General features: G+C 59.0%; 2 protein-coding genes across 3 annotated transcripts; both read right to left on the bottom strand.

Annotated features, from left to right (window-relative positions):
• Positions 1 to 846: 846 nt before the first annotated feature.
• On the bottom strand, positions 847 to 6,331 carry PIGT (phosphatidylinositol glycan anchor biosynthesis class T). Its single transcript, XM_074157141.1, has 12 exons — positions 6,082 to 6,331; positions 5,547 to 5,724; positions 4,603 to 4,730; positions 4,008 to 4,108; positions 3,764 to 3,850; positions 3,415 to 3,502; positions 3,238 to 3,335; positions 2,771 to 2,936; positions 2,466 to 2,666; positions 1,749 to 1,914; positions 1,529 to 1,612; positions 847 to 1,401 (listed from the first exon to the last, which is right to left on the bottom strand). Exons 1-12 carry the CDS (start codon positions 6,329 to 6,331, stop codon positions 1,149 to 1,151), a joined length of 1,800 nt encoding a protein of 599 aa, XP_074013242.1. The 3' UTR covers positions 847 to 1,148.
• Positions 6,332 to 7,657: 1,326 nt separating this feature from the next.
• Positions 7,658 to 14,685, bottom strand: DBNDD2 (dysbindin domain containing 2). 2 transcript variants are annotated; one of them, XM_074157517.1, is made up of 4 exons: positions 14,493 to 14,685; positions 9,614 to 9,769; positions 9,021 to 9,164; positions 7,658 to 8,256 (listed from the first exon to the last, which is right to left on the bottom strand). In XM_074157517.1, the coding sequence occupies exons 1-4, from the start codon at positions 14,533 to 14,535 to the stop codon at positions 8,048 to 8,050; spliced, it is 552 nt and encodes a 183-aa protein (XP_074013618.1). In that variant the 5' UTR covers positions 14,536 to 14,685; the 3' UTR covers positions 7,658 to 8,047. The 2 variants fall into 2 exon arrangements, with proteins under 2 accessions (XP_074013618.1, XP_074013619.1); XM_074157518.1 differs by having other exon boundaries at positions 7,658 to 8,250.
• Between the last annotated feature and the right edge of the window lie 2,154 nt (positions 14,686 to 16,839).

Genomic DNA, 16,839 nt, shown 5'->3' with positions numbered 1-16,839 from the left:
GGAACAGACCGTTCTGTGCAAGACAGGAGGCAACGGGGGTTTTATGGTCTTTCTGTTCAAGCGGAAGCTTTTAAAAGACCTCTGGCTGTGCTTTGCTTTGATTCCGGGGAATATTTCTTCTAACAATTTCCATGTGCTTTGTTTAGCTTCTTGTAGGCAGCTGTCTGTTCCTGTCACGCAAGCCACATCCCAGATGCAAAGGCCGTACCCCAGAAAACACCACCACCAGCGTCCTCTCGCTGCTCTGCGAACCGCAGCGAGGCAGCACCTTGTGCTGTATGAAAATAACCGAAGAGGGCAGTGGTGCCAGCGTTCCTGCATTCCCAGCCCAGGGAGGGCAGAGACTCCTGCCCACCAGCAGAGCCCAGCTTGGGGGACACCGTGGGTACAGGGGAGCCGTGGGGCAGACATGCAGAAATGATACCGGGGAGGCAGAGGAGGATCGTGTGCTGCAGCAGAGGGGTCAGGCGCAGGTGGAGGGGTTTCAAAACGCTGCAAATAGAAGCTGGGAGCAAGAAAAGCTTTTTCTTGAGAAGGAAAATAAACCCTTGGCATGGCTGAGGTACACCCAAACCCTTGGTATGCCCCAAAATTAATTTGCAAACTGGCTCAAATGTGGGGAAGTGTGGCAGGAGGGAGCTGTGAATTGTGGCAGTTGTAGAAGGTGAAAGGGTGGAGCAGATGAACCCATCCCTTCACTGCAGATCACACCCTTTTCCCTCCACATCTTCACATCTCCTCCCAGCCGACTCGGGTGGCATGCTAGAGACTCAGCAGCTCACAGGGGTCTTACAGGGTCAACTCTGCCTGTGGGGCTGGGGAAATAACACCAACCGGGAGCAGCACCAATGTACAAAACAGCTCAACTTTACTTCCAGCATCATTCCTGGCACATATATTACCCCTCTCCCCAAAAGAAGTCTTGCACCTCTCCCAACCCCGTAGCAGTGCAGTTCAGTAGTCAATGGGCTAAGAGCCGTTTCCCATCTTAACGACGGAAGCGATCTCTCAGCTTCTTGGATCCTGAAGACAGATCCAGGCAGCAAAATGGAGCAGGCTGTTTCCAGTTAAGACAAGAGGTGGCAGCGCTCTGATCCCTGTGTCTCCCCACGGAGCCCCCCAGCCAGCACCAGCTGCCCTGGTTTCTCTCAGAGCGGGGGCACCCCCCTGAATTTGCGGATGATGTTGGCCAGCCGCTTGGCCAGCCCACCCCGGCTTGGCTCTTCCACGTGAAATGTTCTGGTCAGCAGGTTGTAGAAGGACCCATAGCACACTGCCACCACGGTGCAGGTCAGGCAGATGACATTATAGGGCATGCTGAAGTCTGGCGTCGGCAAGTTCACCAGCAGCGGTTCCGTGTACAGGCGCACAAAATAGCTGGAGCCATCAGAGGAAGGAAACCTGGAGAGTGGAAGCAGGAAAAGGGAGTGTCAGGACCACTGCTTGGTGCTCACCAGAGGGGATGACAGCAGCCAGCAGCCTGCAGTCACTGAGGTACGGCCCCGCTCCCCAGCAGGGGAACACTCACAGCGAGGTGAAGAGAGGGCTCTGCTCCACATCCACATCCTTCATCGCAATGACGCTGGGCACCAGGGCACTAAGCACAGATGAACTAAGGAGACAAAGGACAGCCTAGTGTCAGTCCTGCCAGCAAAGAGACAGCAAGCGTTTTTCCCATCCCCGGAGACCTGGGCAGCAAGTCCTACACAAGGCCCAGAAAGGGACGAGGAGCTGAGGTATGTTGTTACCTGACATAAAAGCCGTGATTGGGGTCAGGCGTGTACTCCGTCCACTTCAGTAAGGCCCTCTCGAACTGGATTGTGATCTTGGTGACAGAGTTGGCTGGCAGCTGGATCAGCATTTCCAAGAGATGAGGCCGTCTCCGGTCCTGGGCTGGCTGGTAGTGGATGTAACCTAACCCCAAAGAGATGCGTCAGTGGCACTGGTGGGACCTTGTCCAATCTCACATTGCCTGGACATCTCCCACAGGATGGGTGTTTCTGCTTCCACTGTCATGGGAGAGGTTTCCTGGGCAAGTGAAGATGCACAAGTAGCAAAAAGCATGTGTTAAAGCTAAATTTGGCTGGTCTTTAGAGCTGAGGACCCATGAAAAGTCAGGTGTGAAAGTAAGGTCTTCGTAAAGGAAGGTACAAATGCAAAATAAGACCCAGTCATTAGTTTTAAATCAAGTCTCCTTTACTATAAAAATCAATTCACTTTGGTTTAGACCCTTGTTGGATTACGAAACACATGCCATGTGCCTCTTATAAAACAGACTTAATAAAGTCTCATCTGCTGTGAGTGTTGAACAGGAGGCTAGGAAAACATCCCAAGATGTTTTGTTTCCCCGTCCAGTTTCCCAGTGATCACTGGGGCCTGAGGGAGGGACTAAACCATCTCTGGAATGAGCCACTTGTGCCAAAGAGAATCAGGTGGCATGTGTGCTCCTGGGAGGGTTTACTTACTTGGCTTGTTCTCCTTCCCCTTTGTGATGATAGTCAGGGTGTGCACATAGAGACGCAGATACCAGGGCACAGTCTCCAGCAGGATCACGGGGAAGGCCCGGTAGGGGTGAGTGTTGTAGATGAGCGTGCTGATCTCTCCGGTCTGCAGCCCGTATCCACTCACGTAGCGCTGGGCATGGAGTATGGGCGTTGGCAGGTCCGCTGCGAAAGAAAAAAGGACACAGGAATGGGGGACGGTGCCAGGGGATGTTTAGGCCTGGAGCCCCGTCCTGCCGTGCAGGTGGAGGGAAGTTCTGGTCACTCACAGCTGTCTTGGGGCCGCTTCCACTTCAGCTGCACATTGAGGCTGCGAGATGTATTGAAGAGCGAGGGGCTCAGCAAGTCATAGACAGCATAAGTTCTCTTGTCTCCCTGGACAACAGCTTCGTGTAGAGATGCCGGAGGGGGGGTCACTTCCAGTAACTCCTTTTCCTGAGAAAGAAAATGGACCATGAAAGGAAGAGTACCCCTTGAAGTAACTGGCAGCACTGGGCATAGCCCCTCTGGCTGGCTCTGAGCTTTCCCACCCAACAGCCAGCTCAGCGCTCTTACTAACACTACCATGCTCACACCCGCAGCCCTGCGCAAAGGAAGGAAACCACTCCCCTTCATTAGCCCCAGAGGGCTCCTGGGTGGCCCAGCCATGCAGGGGGTGGAGGTGAGGATGTTTCAGAGCTACACGAAATGGCTGAACTCAGAGAGCAGGGGGTGTTCTCTCATCCGTGAGCATTACCTTGTTCTTAGGGGAGATGTCAACATAGACCTTGCTCTGCGACGCCAGAGGACACGCGTCAGTAAGTGTGCGAGAGAACATCTTAAAGAGGGACCAGTCTGCAGGAGGCAAAGTCAGTGGCAGGGACTGAAGTGCCGTGGGCACTCGAGGTCCACAGCACACTGTCACCGAGCTTACCTTTCTTCCCTTGGCCGCTGGAAAAGGTGTCAAAGACCACAGTGAGAGTCTGTCTGAGCTCCCAGGACACAGCCAGGCAGGAGGCATCCTGGGCAACAGAAAGAGAGGCAGCTCTGATCACACCTTCTGGAGGGACATGACACCAGGAGGGAGCTGGAACTCCGCTAGGATTACAAGAATCCCATCAGGATGAGGGAGAGACCAGAGAACCGGGACGACATCTGTGTTAAGACGCAGTGAACCCACCACAGGAGAGCTGGGCAAACCAATGTGTCACCTTCAGTCACAAGAAGGCTCTGGATTTTCTCTTGGGGGTGTTAAAGGAGGGAGCCCCCAGCCTCACGCTTACCCTGCAGATAGGGCGGATGTGCACTGCCTGCGAGTGGTAGCTGCTGTGGAACAAGCGCTCGGCCTTCAGCAGCACAGCAAGCCCAGCCTGCAGGGAGAAAAGCAAAAACTCAGCCCCAGGTCTGTTCTCTGCTCCCGCTGAGAGAAAAACTCTGCTGAGACTTCCCAGTACACGCTCCCAGATCGCTGTGGGGAACGCTGCTCCATTGGGAGTGGCCCAACAAGGCAGCAGGAATTGCCATTACCTTTGAGCCACATGGGAGCAGCTTCTTCCACGGTGTGAGGTTCTCTGTGCAGACGACCTCCCGGGGCAGGACGGCGTATCGCAGGAGATGGTGATCTGTCCCTGGTCAGGGAGGTAGAGGGTCAACAGGCTTGTACTGCTACAGGCACGAGAGCAGAAGCAGGCCTATTCCACCCCCCAGCGTACCCCACAGCCCACCACCCTCTCAGGATCTCTGAAATGCCAACAGCTCAATCAAGAACAGATCCCACTCTGTTCAGAGTGATTTGGGAAGAATATGTAAGCAGAATTTTTTCATGAGCACCTTAAATCCTCCAGCCCTCACTGTTTTGTAAAATGCTTTTCAGAGAGACTGATGAGGGCCTGGGAGTATCTGCCACATACTGCTCATGAGTTTCCTCTGTTCAAATCCAAGCTTCACTCGTAGGGAGAGGAAATCCTTCCAGAAGGAGGTTAACAGACCCTGTTGTACACAGTCAGACCCAGAGTCCTTGCAGGACCTACCCCCAAACTCCCTGCAGTGGCACGGGGCAGAAATAAAGGTAGAGGCAAGAGTGAGTGGCAGAGCCGGGCACATAAATGCAGGCCAGGCTCACCATTGGCTAAGCCCAAGGGTTTGAAGGATGCTGTTGGTGTGACTGTGTTGGTCGAGTCAATGAAGTTGAGAGAAGCACAGAATATTCCTGAGAGGATGTTACTCAGTTCTTTCCAGGCTTTGTCAACACTGCGTGAGAACAGATAGCAGAGATTACTCAGCAGCTTGAATCCTGAGAAACAGGCATTAAGTCAGTAACATTCAATAAATACACCGGAGTGATCACCCTGGCTTTCAGAAGTTGCAAGGAGTGTGCAGCCAGAGGCTGCTGGTCCTACACTCTCCAGTTTATTCTAACACATGAGATGTGGGGGACATTCACTGCAGGGGCAGCCCCTGGGCTGGCAGGGCTTCACGCAGCCAGGGAACCCTGTGATGGGTGCAGCTGGTGTGTGAGGAGAGGGGCTGGGAGAGCAGGGAGCATGTGGGAGGTGATGTGTGGTTTACGGGGAAGAGACTGTGAGATCTAAAGCAACACCTTGGTCGGGCTGTGAAGGCTGACCCGACCAGCAGCCCCGGAATGGGCCATGTGTAGGGAGGAGAGAGCCCTGGGAGTCTACGCAGAGCTGCTGTGGCTCGGACAGGGGCTGTGTGCTAAGAGAGATGGTGACAGTTATTGGATGGGAGTCAAAGGAAGTGAGTCACAGAGGAGAGGTCAAGATACAACCCCTGCAGCGAGGGGTTTGTCATTACAGAGCCCATAAGGAAATTACTTGTTCCTTTAGTGAACAAGGGTTTTCCCTCAGCACCACATCCTGCCCCATGCACTAAGCAGGGCTACATCCTGCTTTTCCTTAGTGCTGCTCCTGGGGTTGCAGACCCAGCGGACGTTTTCCAACCCAGGAGGCCCCACACATGTCGTGGCTGCCTCATGGGACAAGGGCAACGGCTCCCAGGAGCTGCAGAGAGGACCCAGAGGGACAGACCTGCGGCCGGGGTACCTACTCGGTGACGGTGGGCTGGAACCAGACCCAGAGCTCGGCGCCGGCAGGTGCCTGCAGGGGTGGCTGTCCCCAGACCTGGGTGCGCCAGAAGCCCTGGGTGAGGGCGAGGTGGAGCTCCCGCACGCCCAGCGCCGCCACCAGCTGCCCCAGTGCCTTCGGGAAGAGCCTGTAGTGAGAGACTGCGGGCAGCGTTAGCCCCTGCCAAACCCATCGCATCCCCCTGGGCCCTGCCCCTGATGTCACACCAGGGCCTGGCCACACGTGACGTCATCCCTCGGTCCTACCCCTGCTTGCGTCATCACACACAGCCCGGTTACATCACCACGCTGAGCCCCTTTGTGCTGATGTCACCTCAGCCCCCATCGCTTTGCCATGCCCCGTTCCTGCTCACCTCGGCACCCCCCAACGCAGGAGCTCACCCCTGCCTCTGACGTCACTCGCCCCGTGACGTCACCACCCCTCCAATCCATCACATCCGGTCGTCACGCCGCAAAATAGCCCCGCCCCCTGTCCCAGCCAATAGCGGCCCGCCCTACCTGCGCCCCGCTGCAGGTCGGCGTCCCACCGCGTACGGAACTGGAAGGTGGTGGCCACGTTGCCGTCGGGCAGCGGGCTCAGCAGCAGCTCCTCCCGCAGCGCGTCCCGCACCGCCCGCCCCGGCACCGGCTCCGCCGCCGCCAGCAGCAGCAGCAGCAGCGCCGCCGCCAGCATCCCTCCGCTCCCGCACGGCCGGCCACTTCCGCTTCCGGTCGCCCAGCCAATGGCGGCCGCTTCCGGCGTTGCCATGGAGACGCGGCGCCGCCGCAGGCCCGGCCTCGCCTCCTCCTTCACGGGGAGGGCCCGGCCGCGGCCGGGGATTTTCCTCCCGCGTGGGCTGGGGGGCCGAGGAGCGGATAAAAGGGACAGGCCCGGACCCTGCCCTGGCCCTGGGGGAAAAGCGCCCGCCTGGCTGTGCCTGCACGCGGCTGAGGGAGAGCAGCCGGCAGCCGTGCATTCCAGCCTGGAGCGAGGGCGTCCATTTTGTGGGGTGCTCCCCGAGGGCTCCCTCCTCCGACTTTGAAAACTGGGTAAGCTCTTGGGCAGCCCGAGCTTGGGTGGTTGGCTGCAAGGCTTTGCTGTGCACAAGCACTTGGTAAGGACTGTGTGCTCATCGCTGGCATGAGCTCCTCTTCTCAGCTCTTCCTGCTGTTGCCCACTCTCCCTCTCTCCTTGACATCTCCTTTCCGGATGGCAGCATCTATCTCTGGGTGCAGAGCCCTTCAGAAGCACCCTGCTTCCACCGGCTGCCAGCCTGGGGCCACCCCAGGAGGAATCAAACTGTAGCCGCAGCAAGGCAGCACTGGGGGTGGCAGTCCCATGGAGCTCACAACACCCCCTGCTCTGGTCAGTCCTTCCAGCTGATCTCAAGAAGGGTTGGCTCACACAGGAGGGAGTGCAGTAAGGTCTGAACATCCCCTGGGAAGCTGCTGGACTGCATAGCATTCCCTAGCTTCTCCTACTTATCTCCCAGCCTCCTTTCCTCGTGGGGGTGACCACGGTTGTGCTGACACAGCCCGAGCAGGGACAGCACTTCCCTGGCCTGCAGCCACTGATAGTGTCAGTGGGCCTCTGGCCAGCTTTGTGCCTGACTCCTGCAGGGACCAAGCGTAGGAGGCTGCAAAGCAGCTTCATTTTGATGGCTCTTCCTTCACTCCTCTAAAGCAGCCTCCAGCCAGGGCTGCTGCCATCGTGGGGTGCTGGAGGAGCAGCCGTTGCTGGTGCTGTGTGTGCTCGTGTTCTCCACTCAACCGATTTGCGTGGGAAATCCCCACCCTGTGCTCGTGGCTGGTAGTTACAGGCCACCAGCAGCCCCGCGGGCTCTCTCCCTCCTGGAGGCAGCACCCAAGTTGCTCACTATGATGACCTGCGCCACTAACAGCATTCCTTCTCTGCCGAGGTATGTGCTGTCTGCTCCCACCCTGGGTGCCAGAACCGTCCCTGTGCTGGAGCTGTGCTTCATTTGCTCCTGCCTGGCACCCTGAGCACACTGGCTTCACACCACTCTCCCTCCTGCCGTCCCCACCTAACCCTCACCCTCGGTGCTGTTTTCTCCCAATAAAGAACACACCCGCTGCTTGTTTAGACTGGAGTGTTATTTCTCTGTATGCCATCGTTAAATGCTTGTCTGGACAGGACCTTTGTCAGTAGGACAGGGGGAGCTGGGATCCCAAGGGATGGATTTCTGGGAATGGTGGGGCTGTGAGATGCTGAGCATTTCAAGGGGGGGGTGAAGCAGGGAGTGTTAGCAGCAAAGCCTGAAGAGTTAATTTTGGGAGCCTACAACACCCCTTTCCTTCTCATTTGGCTGCCAGGAGAACCTGCAGAGGGAGAGGAGGAGAAAACCACCTCTCCCCTCCTGTCAGGCAGCAGTCCAGCATGGGGTTTACTGGGCACCAGCAGCTTTCCTTCCTCTGGGCTGGCAGGTCCATACAGAGGAGGCTGGGAGCGGGGCAGAGCTGGCTGCTAGCTTCTTGCCACCTGCTCTTTGGGACTGTCCTCCTGCAGGTCCTCCTCATCTGACTGCACCACGGGGGTCTCGGCCCCCTCCTCGCTGGTGTCCAGGCTGTTCAGATCCGTGGAGACAGAGGACGTGGAGGAAATGCGTGACTTGCTCTCGGCTGCGTTGGGCACTTGCAGGGTGATTTCCTCTGGGCACTGGCTGGCATCTGCCCCTGGAGGAGAGAGCGGTAAGAAAAGGAAAAAGGCTTCTGGAGGTTTATTGCTCCCTAAGCTTTATGGACAGCCCCTCCACCACACGTGTCTTGTTCCTAGGCAGGCTGCTCCCTGCGTGGCTGCCGTGGCTGTTCCCCACCTCACACCCCCAGCTTGGCTCTGGGCGCTGCCGCACATTCCTTCCCCGTTTTTGGCAGTGGAGCCTTTTCCGTCTCGCGTGAAACATGACTTGGAGCCATGCTGTGTGAGGCCGTTGGCTGCGGCAGGCAAGGAAACGTTTGGCTTGGCCTGGGTGAATGACTACAGCATGTGTGCATGGGGAGGAAGGTGCTGGCACCCCAGGCTTTCCCTGAGGGACCCAAGCCTAGCTCCCTGGGGTCTGGCTGGGAGCTGGAGAGGTCCTGCAGCCTTCTCACTCAGCGCAGTGAGCTCTGCGGTGCTGTGGGGACCTGGGACATCATGACAAGACACTGGTTGCTCCAGAGGAGCTTCAGGACAAGAGAATTCATCCCGTGGACTCTGGAAAGTGCCTGGGCTCTCCTGTCTTCTGCATAAGGTATTTGCAGGGGTCTGTACCTCTGGGCTGTGGAGGTGGATACTGACACCAACCAGCCCAGGGTGAGATCCTCCAACCTCACAGACCCCAGTGTCTGTCTTTGTATGGGTGCGTGTGGATCTGCAGGCAGGGTGGCCAGGGCTGAGGAACACTGGGAGCAGGAAGGGCTCCCACCCTGGCCTGCAACAGGCTGGGGACTGCACGTACCTGGCAGGGGTCCAGCAACACTGCTCTCCTCTGTCCCACAGCCCAGAAACACATCCACGGTGTCCTGGTCTGACAGGTCCATCATGTCCATCTGCTCCAGCATGTCCACATTGACCTCCATGGAGGAAATGCTGCCTAAAGGGGCTGCAGAGACAGAGGCCAGTGAGAAGGTGAGCGCTAGTGCCAGGCAAAGGGCACCGTGAGCCCTGTGCAGGCAGGACCCCGAGGAGGGAGGGAACTGAATTCTACTTGCTGGTAAGAGGCCCTGAGGAAAACCATCTTTCCTTAAAACATCCCTCTGGAAGCCCCTGCTGTCTGGCAGCAGTCCTTGTCCCCGCCCCAAACTGCTGTCTGGAGGAGCCTGTCTGAAGCCAGTGACTACACAGGGCGCCAGCCTGGGTACCCATGTGCAGTGACTTCAGTTAAGTGGTGTGAGTAATCCACAGCACACCCCCATGCAGCGTGTGTGGTCCTGTCTCAGCGCAGGACATGTGTGTCCTCGGCTGCCTTTAGACTGTCCCACCAATCTCTAACACCGGTGTCATTGTTCCCTGAAACACTCGCAGCTCCGTGCCGGTGCCTGCAGCACTTACGTCTCCGATGCTCTATCTGCAGGTGAGACATAGGGAAGAAGAAATCCACGTCATGCTGGAAAACCTCCTCAAAGAACTTCTGCCGGTCCCGTAGCTTCAGCTGCTGCTGCTGCATCTGCTCCGCATCCAGGCTCCGCTGTGTCTGCTCCATGTCGGCTGGGGAGAAAGGTGAGGAGAGTCGGACCAGGCAGTGCTGTCTGAGCCCTTCTGCCTGTCCCAGCTCACGCGGTACGGCCGTGCTGGAGGGCTGGTGATTCCCTTCTGCTCCGCTTTACCAGCGCACATTGATTTAGTCACTGTGAATAGATGTTACATGCCGGAACGGCAGCGTCACCAGCACTTGCTGTGCTGGAGCCTCAGATCTCACTTCTGAGATGCAGGGCAGCCAGGAATGGGGAGCTCATACGCTGCGTTCAGCACTGCTGAAGTGAATTACCAAGGTGGGAAAGGGTGTTGTTATGAGATCAGCCATGGTTTGCACATGTTCAAGTTTCAGTTTTCTTGCTACAAAACAGAGGGCTGTCTGTGAGCGCTAGCAGGCAAGGGAAACTCCCTGGGATAGGAACTGGCATTAGTGCTCCAGCCTTTCTGGGCTGAGGGATGCAGAAGGAATACAAGGCATCAGCAACCCCGTCACCCCTGCACACGTGCATCCCTGCCACCACCGTCGCTATAAATACAGCCGCACCCACGCTCGCAGGCTCCCCCGTTCACATCCCCCGCTCACACAGCCAGCTTGGCTTCTGCCTGCACAAACATTTTCATTCCTGTAATTCCTCCCGCAGTTCAGCGCCGGTGCCTGTGTCCCCGGCTCGCACAGGAGGGAGTGATGAGAGCCCTCGGGCTGCTGCTGAAGGAGCTTGTTGCTGCATCCCTGGGCCTGGTACCTCCCTTTCAAGCTGGGTACCCACAACAGCAAGGACCCAAATGGCACAAAGGGGCTGTGGCTGGTGGCCCTGGCTGTTCCCAGGCTGGTGTTTGACCTCAGCCATCCCAGATTTCCTCTGCTGCTTTTGGCCCAGCCGGCACAAGGAAAATGTGATTACTGGAGCAGGCAGTGCAGTAACCAAGGAAACCAAACAAACATCTTCTGCTCTGCCTGAGCATGGCCCAAACCCTCCACTCCTCCAGGCTGGGGAGGAGGGAAGGGTGTGAGCAGCATCCCCACCCTGTCTGGCAGGAGTGGGGGTGAGGACAGCGGGGGGGCTGGCCCTCAGCAATATGTAGCAACATAGGACCCAAACAGGAGAGATGCGGTGGGCCTGGTGAGATGTCCTGGAAATCAATGTCACATCTTCTTGGGACTCCTTCCAGTGCTTCTCTGCAACCCGTTTTTGGGGCATCCTTCAGCTAAACCCCATCGTCTGCAGGCACCTGCCCTGGGAGGCCTGGCTGTGCCTGCAGCACAGCGCGGGGATGCACTGTGACTCAGGGCCAGTCACCATGCGCTTTCTGGAAGAGGCTCTGGTCCTCTTCTGGCTGCTCAGCATCTTCCTGCGATGCCTGGGGCGGTGATCCTGGCTATCTGAAGGGGCCTTTGCCTTGGTATGTCTGACCTAAGCACTGGGTGCCTGCAGAGGCTCAGTGTGCTGTGGTGAGTGCCCAGGCTAACAGCTCTGGTGGTGGACTGGTGAAGCTTTTCTCACAAGGCTGCAGCCCAGTGCTGCTGGGGTAAGGCAAAAACCTCCTGCCTCCCCTGTGCCATTTGCAAAAGAGAATGGAGGCAGGGATGAGGAGGGGTGACCGGGGCACTGATTATGGAGCTGGTTCCCTTCAGCAGCTGGAGCCAGCCCTGTCCTGTCTGTTCCAAGCAGAGCTCTGTCCTCCCAGCCCAGTTCTGCTGGATCCATGGCAAACCACTGCGGTTCACCACACCGAGGAGAGCTGCTGGGCTCAGGGCAGAGGCTGCGCTGGTTCCCAGATTCACGATGACAGACCGACTCTCTGTGCGATGTCTTGCCAAAGGAAGCCAACATGGAGGTAAGGAGGAGGGTCTCTAAATCCCCCCACAGTGCAAATACAAAATAAACCAAAATGCTAGCAGGTACTGCCCCAGGTGTCGTGAGCGCAGCTGATCTGTGACATTAATGTTCTCACTGCCCTTCTGCACGTGACCGATACTCGAGGTAAGGGTGCTTGGGAGAGTCAGGACGGGTGCTGGTGGCCGCATTCCTGTGGGCGCCGGGATTTGTCTTGCGGGAGAAATTAGCAGGACCTGTTTATGAACTTGTTTTCGAGCTCTTGCCGGGAAGTCGGGCACGAGCACTGAGATCCCATTATGTAAGGAATGCCGGCAGCGGGAGACAGCAGCTGGGCTGTGCTCGGCCCTGCCTGACCCGTGACCGCCGTGAGAGTCGGGGACGGAGCCTTTCCCCCTCCTGGGGCTCTTCCGGGCCCGGGGAGAGCGAACAGCCCTGCTAGTGTAGCTGCCTCTCAGCAACCCTCGCCGGGGAAATAAAGGAGAGCGGCGTTCCCTGCCGCGGCCCTTCCCCATGTGACGGCCGGTCACACTCCCCGGCTGTCAGTCGCGGGGATTGTCTCATCTGGCTGGCATGTTCCCACTGCTGGACACGTTCGCACACACAATGCAGCCCCTGTGCACCGTGGGGGATCTGTCGGTACCTGCTGGTGGCCTGCCTTTTATAACTATTGTCATGGTTATTACTACAGCCTGCTCAGCCGAGGGCCTGGAGGCTTATCAGCATTCAGAGCCAGGCTCTTCCCCGCTGGCTGAACCGCCCAGCGCGGCTGCGATGGCACCAAGTGCCCCGCTGCCTTCAAATCCTTCCGGCTCTCACGGCTTATTAGCCAGCGCAGCTCAGAGAGGAACCGGGGCCAAACGCTGGTGCAGAGGCTGGATAGGCAGAGCAGGACAGGATATGCCCCAGGAGGTGCAGGCAGGGATTTCCTTCTTGCCCGCTCCCAGGCAGCTGCCTGCAGGGTGGGTTGCGGGCAAGGATGCCAGCCCTGCTGGTCCCTCTGCCCTCCTGGGGCACACCACGGAGCCAAACCTCACATGGTGTGGGCTCATGGCCACCGCCATGGTGGGGAAAGGCACGGGAGGGCTGGCTGCGGAGCAAACTGCTGCGAGCTCTCCCATCCACAGCCTCGCTGAAGCGGGCTGGGAGAGGAGCAATTCCTGGGCTGCAGTTTGCGTGGGGCGAGGGCCAGGCAGGGCTTGAGGGTGCTGGGACCACCATCTTAGGGCATTATCTGACCCAGTATCAAACTGGGAGTGGAGCACGGTTCAATTATCTGGCTGCATGTCCACTGGGAGAGAATGCATTTTTCATTCCTCCTTGGCCCGCAGGATCCCAGTACAACCCGCCCTCTGTGCTGGTGAAATAGGAGGGGTGTATTGGGGAGTGGGAGAAGGCTTGTTGATGGAAGCACAATGCCAAGAGGGGATGGGGCTGGCCTTTTCTTGAGGCCAGAAATGGCCTCTGCAATACCTTGCAGAGATTTTGAGGGATTTAAAGAAGGTCCTGAAAAATAATCTGGGCTGTGGAAAGGGAGAGGGGGTGATGGGGAGGTGAGCCGAGTTTAGGCGAGGGGTTGCTCCCAGCATGGCCAGTTCCCTGGTGAATGAAAGAGCTGGGGCAGGCTGGCCCAGCCAGCTTTTGCCCTTCTCCCCGTGCTTTCCCAGAGCCTGATCCCCTGACTCTGCTCCTCCTGAGAGGCCTGGGGCACCCCATCACTGCCCGGCTTGCCAGAATGCGCCTTGTCCTCCCAGTCCCTGCATGCGGTGCTGCGAGGAGATCGGGTGGGGGAAGAAGATGCAGCTCCTCGGCTGCCATAGTATCTTCCAGGAAGCCCTGCAGAGATCACAAGCCTTTCCCTATCACACTGACCCAGCCAAACTGCTGCGGGACAAGGGTAAATCCCAAGGGCTTTTGCATCTTTTAGCCTTGGGAGAAGCAGCTGGTGTGGATAGCTGGGAATGCCCTGGCGAATCGTGCAGGATCAGGCCGTGCGGAGACGGGATGCCTGCACATGCCGGCTGCCTGAGCGTTAATTCCCCGCACAGTCTTTTCTCCATCGGCACGTCTGACCTCGTGTTGCAGCACAGCAAAAAATAGCTGTAGCCCCGGTGAGAGGAAACGCACCAGGCGAGTGCGAGGGAGGCAGTGGTTTTGGCAGAGCCGCTTGCTGGGAAAAGCAGGAGGGGTGGAAAACTAGAGAGGGAGGACATGGCACCTTGTAACCCCTGTCTGCGCGGCGGTTTCATTGCCTGCACTCCTCCGAGCGATCTCCAAATCCCCTGCGTCTCAGCACTAAAAATATCCCTGCCGCCCGGAGCTCCTTCCCCAGCAGAGGCTGTGTCATAAGACCCTGCTATTTACGGGGCCCTGCTTCGATTCGAGCAGAAAGAAGCGTGAGGACAAGAAAGCCAGGAGGGCAGCGCCGCGCACGGATCCACAGCAGGCTGTCCCCCCGCAATCTTCCTGTCACCCCGGCTGCCGCTCACTGATATGTTTGCTCTGCTCAGCCTCCTCTTCCCTTAAACCCCACGGGTGCGGGGCGATGGGCTCCGAGAGACACCGATGCCACTCTGCCACAATCCTGTGGCCCAACAGGTCCCCGAGTTTACCCAAGCAGGTGTCATGTCCCCCCCCCCCCTTCCCGAGCATCCCCATCCCAGGCACGGAGCTTCCCGGGGAAGCCCAAAACAGCCCAGGGAGTGGTGCCGGTGCAGCAGGTTGGTGCAGCTGGGGGCGTCCGGGGCGCTGGGGGCCCCGGGGATGGAACGGAGGGGGGGCGTACGGCTGCTTTGCAAGGGGTGTTGCGGGGGGGATGCGGGAAGCCCCAGCGCTGCCCGCCCGCTCGGTGCTGCTCCCTGCTCCCCTCCCGCCGAGCGCACCCCGCGACCGGCACTTACCGGGAAGCCGCCGGTTGCGGCTCTGCGCCCCGGGCCCCGACATGCGGCGGGCGGCGGCTGCTGCTGCTGCTGCTGCCGCCACCGGGTGGGATGGGGTCGGGGGCTCAGCTTACCGGGCCGGGGCTCAGCTCGGGGCTGCCGCCCCCCCGCGCCGCTCGCCGCCGCCGCTCGCCCATGCTGCGCGCTGCGGGGCGGGCGCTGGGCGCTGCGCGGGGCGGTGCCAGCCCGCCCAACCCCGAGGCATCGCGGCGGCAGCGACGCCGAACGGCTGCTGCCTTCCCGGGGTCCACAGGCTGCCCTCCGCTACCGCGGGCCACCGGGGAGGAGGGCCCGGCTGCGGGACTCCTACGCTCCCCCCCCCCCCCCCCCCTTCAGGTCCTATGGACCCCAGGGAGGATCCTTGCATAGGGTCCCTGCACAGGGTGGATCGCCCCGAGGGTGTCCGTGCACGGTACCCGGTCCTCATGGAGGGTCTCTGCCTTCCCAGGACCCATAGAGAGACCCCATGCGGGGTCCCTGGTCTCCAAGGGGGGGTCCCTGGTCCCCAAGGAGAGTCCCTGCGGAGGGTGTCCCCCCCCCGCCTCCATCCACCGCCACCCCAGGCAGAGCTGCGTTCCCCACAGTGCCCGACTGCAGGTGCTTTGCCACACCTGGAGGGGGTGGGCAGGGCTGGGGTCTCTGTGCCTGGGCAGGGGGGCACAGTTACTATTCATGCTTGCTTTTTTTTTTTTCCTCCACTTTTCGTCTTTAAATGCCTAGATCATGCGGGAGAGATGCCAGCACACGACGTGGATGGGCCGTGGGTTCCCTCCCCAGCTCACTCTCCCCTGGCCTTCTGAGACCCTCAGCCCCCAGCAGATCCCACTCTGGGGTGTTTTCTCCCACGTTCAGCCCCACACATCAGGGCTGCTCCTTGGCAGAGAAGTGGACTTGGCCGCCCGCCTCCTTCCTGTATCTCAGCAGGGTGAGTCAGTGCCTCGCCGTGCCCTGTGCCAGCTCTGCCCGCAGCCTGGTCACCACCGAGCTGGGACCGGGGAGGGGGGGAGCATCCACTCTGCCCTTTTCTCCGGCTGAAAGGGAGTTTCCAGCGTCTGTGGCGTGTCCCGTTCTCAGTGTGTTTGTCTCGCTGTCTGGATGACTAAAGATAACTGGGTATTGTTTGTGTCCCAGCTCTGCTTTGGCTACTGTTGCTTTGCTGTCCCCCCCCTCCTTGTCTCCTGGGAGCTCCTGCTGCCAAAAACTGGCTTTGTCCTGGGGACCCGGTGCCTGCACCCCATGCACTTGCCCGTAGCTGCTGGCTTCAGCTCACACACGTGGCAGTGGTTCCGGGGGATGAGCTTTGCCCACGTGAATGTTTATCCTTATCCAAAAAAACACCCTCAGCCCTGCCTGACAGTTTCCACCTGAGCATGAGAAGCCAGTGCTGTGACTTGTCCCTGGAGGGCTGGGGGGGACAGGCTGGTGTAGCAGGAGGGGGGGCTCATGGTCTCTGAGGAATTGCGGGAGCAAATCTCTGCTGGGTACCTGCGGGCTCTGGCTCGTTCACAGCTCCATGTGGTCTGGCGTGGCCTCCGGGCAGCATTTGCCGTTTGCCACCGTCCCTGCTGACCCCCTGCCCTGCCGGCGGGGGGGGCGAGGAAGCAGGGCTGGGGCATTAGCTCAGGTCTCTGCTATGTGACACGTCTGCGTCGATTGGCACCGGTTACTGCTGCGAGGCGGGGAGGCCGTTTTTCTGTGCACACGAGTCCCCCGGAGCACCCCGCGTTCCCTAGGGCTTGCTGCACCCCAAGTTCCCACTGCGGGGCGTGGGGGTGCCTCCTGCGCAGAGTGACGTGAACCCAGGCCCCCCGCTGCAGCGGCCCCTCCATCCTGCCTTGCTGGGAGGGGGCTGGAAGGGCAGTGATATCATCGGCATGGAGCCTGACTCATCCCGGCTCTCCAGCACAAGCTGTGCCGCTCAGCAGGGCACCCATTTTATTCCAATTAAACAAACGCAGGCAAGCCAGCTCCTCATCGTGATTTATTTTTATTTTTTTTGGCTCGTGACCAAGCATGCCTGCCCCTGGCCAAAAGGTGATAGGGGACAGAGGTGACACTGTAGACAGTGGAGTGTCTCCACTTATGGTAGGGAGCCCTAAGAATAAGCCTTGCCAGATACCTGCGGGGTCTGCCTCGGCTGCTGCAGCCTCCCTTGTGCCTCCAGCACAGGCTGATGGCACTGTCTTGTGTCAACAGCCCTTGCCCTAACCGCAAATGCCCTGGTCCTTGGGTGGTGTCCTCTGGAGATCCAGGTCACAAGCTCAGGTAGGAATGATGCCTCCTCTTCTCTGTGACACAGAGCTCAGCT

This window comes from Numenius arquata, chromosome 12, assembly GCF_964106895.1.
Source record: "Numenius arquata chromosome 12, bNumArq3.hap1.1, whole genome shotgun sequence".
NCBI classification, from domain to species: domain Eukaryota; kingdom Metazoa; phylum Chordata; class Aves; order Charadriiformes; family Scolopacidae; genus Numenius; species Numenius arquata.
This window is presented reverse-complemented; position numbering and strand designations above follow the sequence as displayed.

Excerpts from the sequence above, each read along its gene's own strand:
- PIGT (XM_074157141.1), bottom strand. The coding sequence starts at position 6,331 with ATGGCAACGCCGGAAGCGGCCGCCATTGGCTGGGCGACCGGAAGCGGA. Across the intron at positions 4,731-5,546 it reads TTCCAGCCCACCGTCACCGA|TGTTGACAAAGCCTGGAAAG; the intron begins GTAGGTACCCCG and ends GTTCTCACGCAG. Across the intron at positions 4,109-4,602 it reads ACCCTTGGGCTTAGCCAATG|GGACAGATCACCATCTCCTG; the intron begins GTGAGCCTGGCC and ends CTCCCTGACCAG.
- DBNDD2 (XM_074157517.1), bottom strand. The coding sequence starts at position 14,535 with ATGTCGGGGCCCGGGGCGCAGAGCCGCAACCGGCGGCTTCCCG. Across the intron at positions 9,770-14,492 it reads CCGCAACCGGCGGCTTCCCG|CCGACATGGAGCAGACACAG; the intron begins GTAAGTGCCGGT and ends CTTTCTCCCCAG. Across the intron at positions 9,165-9,613 it reads GCAGATAGAGCATCGGAGAC|CCCCTTTAGGCAGCATTTCC; the intron begins GTAAGTGCTGCA and ends CTGTCTCTGCAG.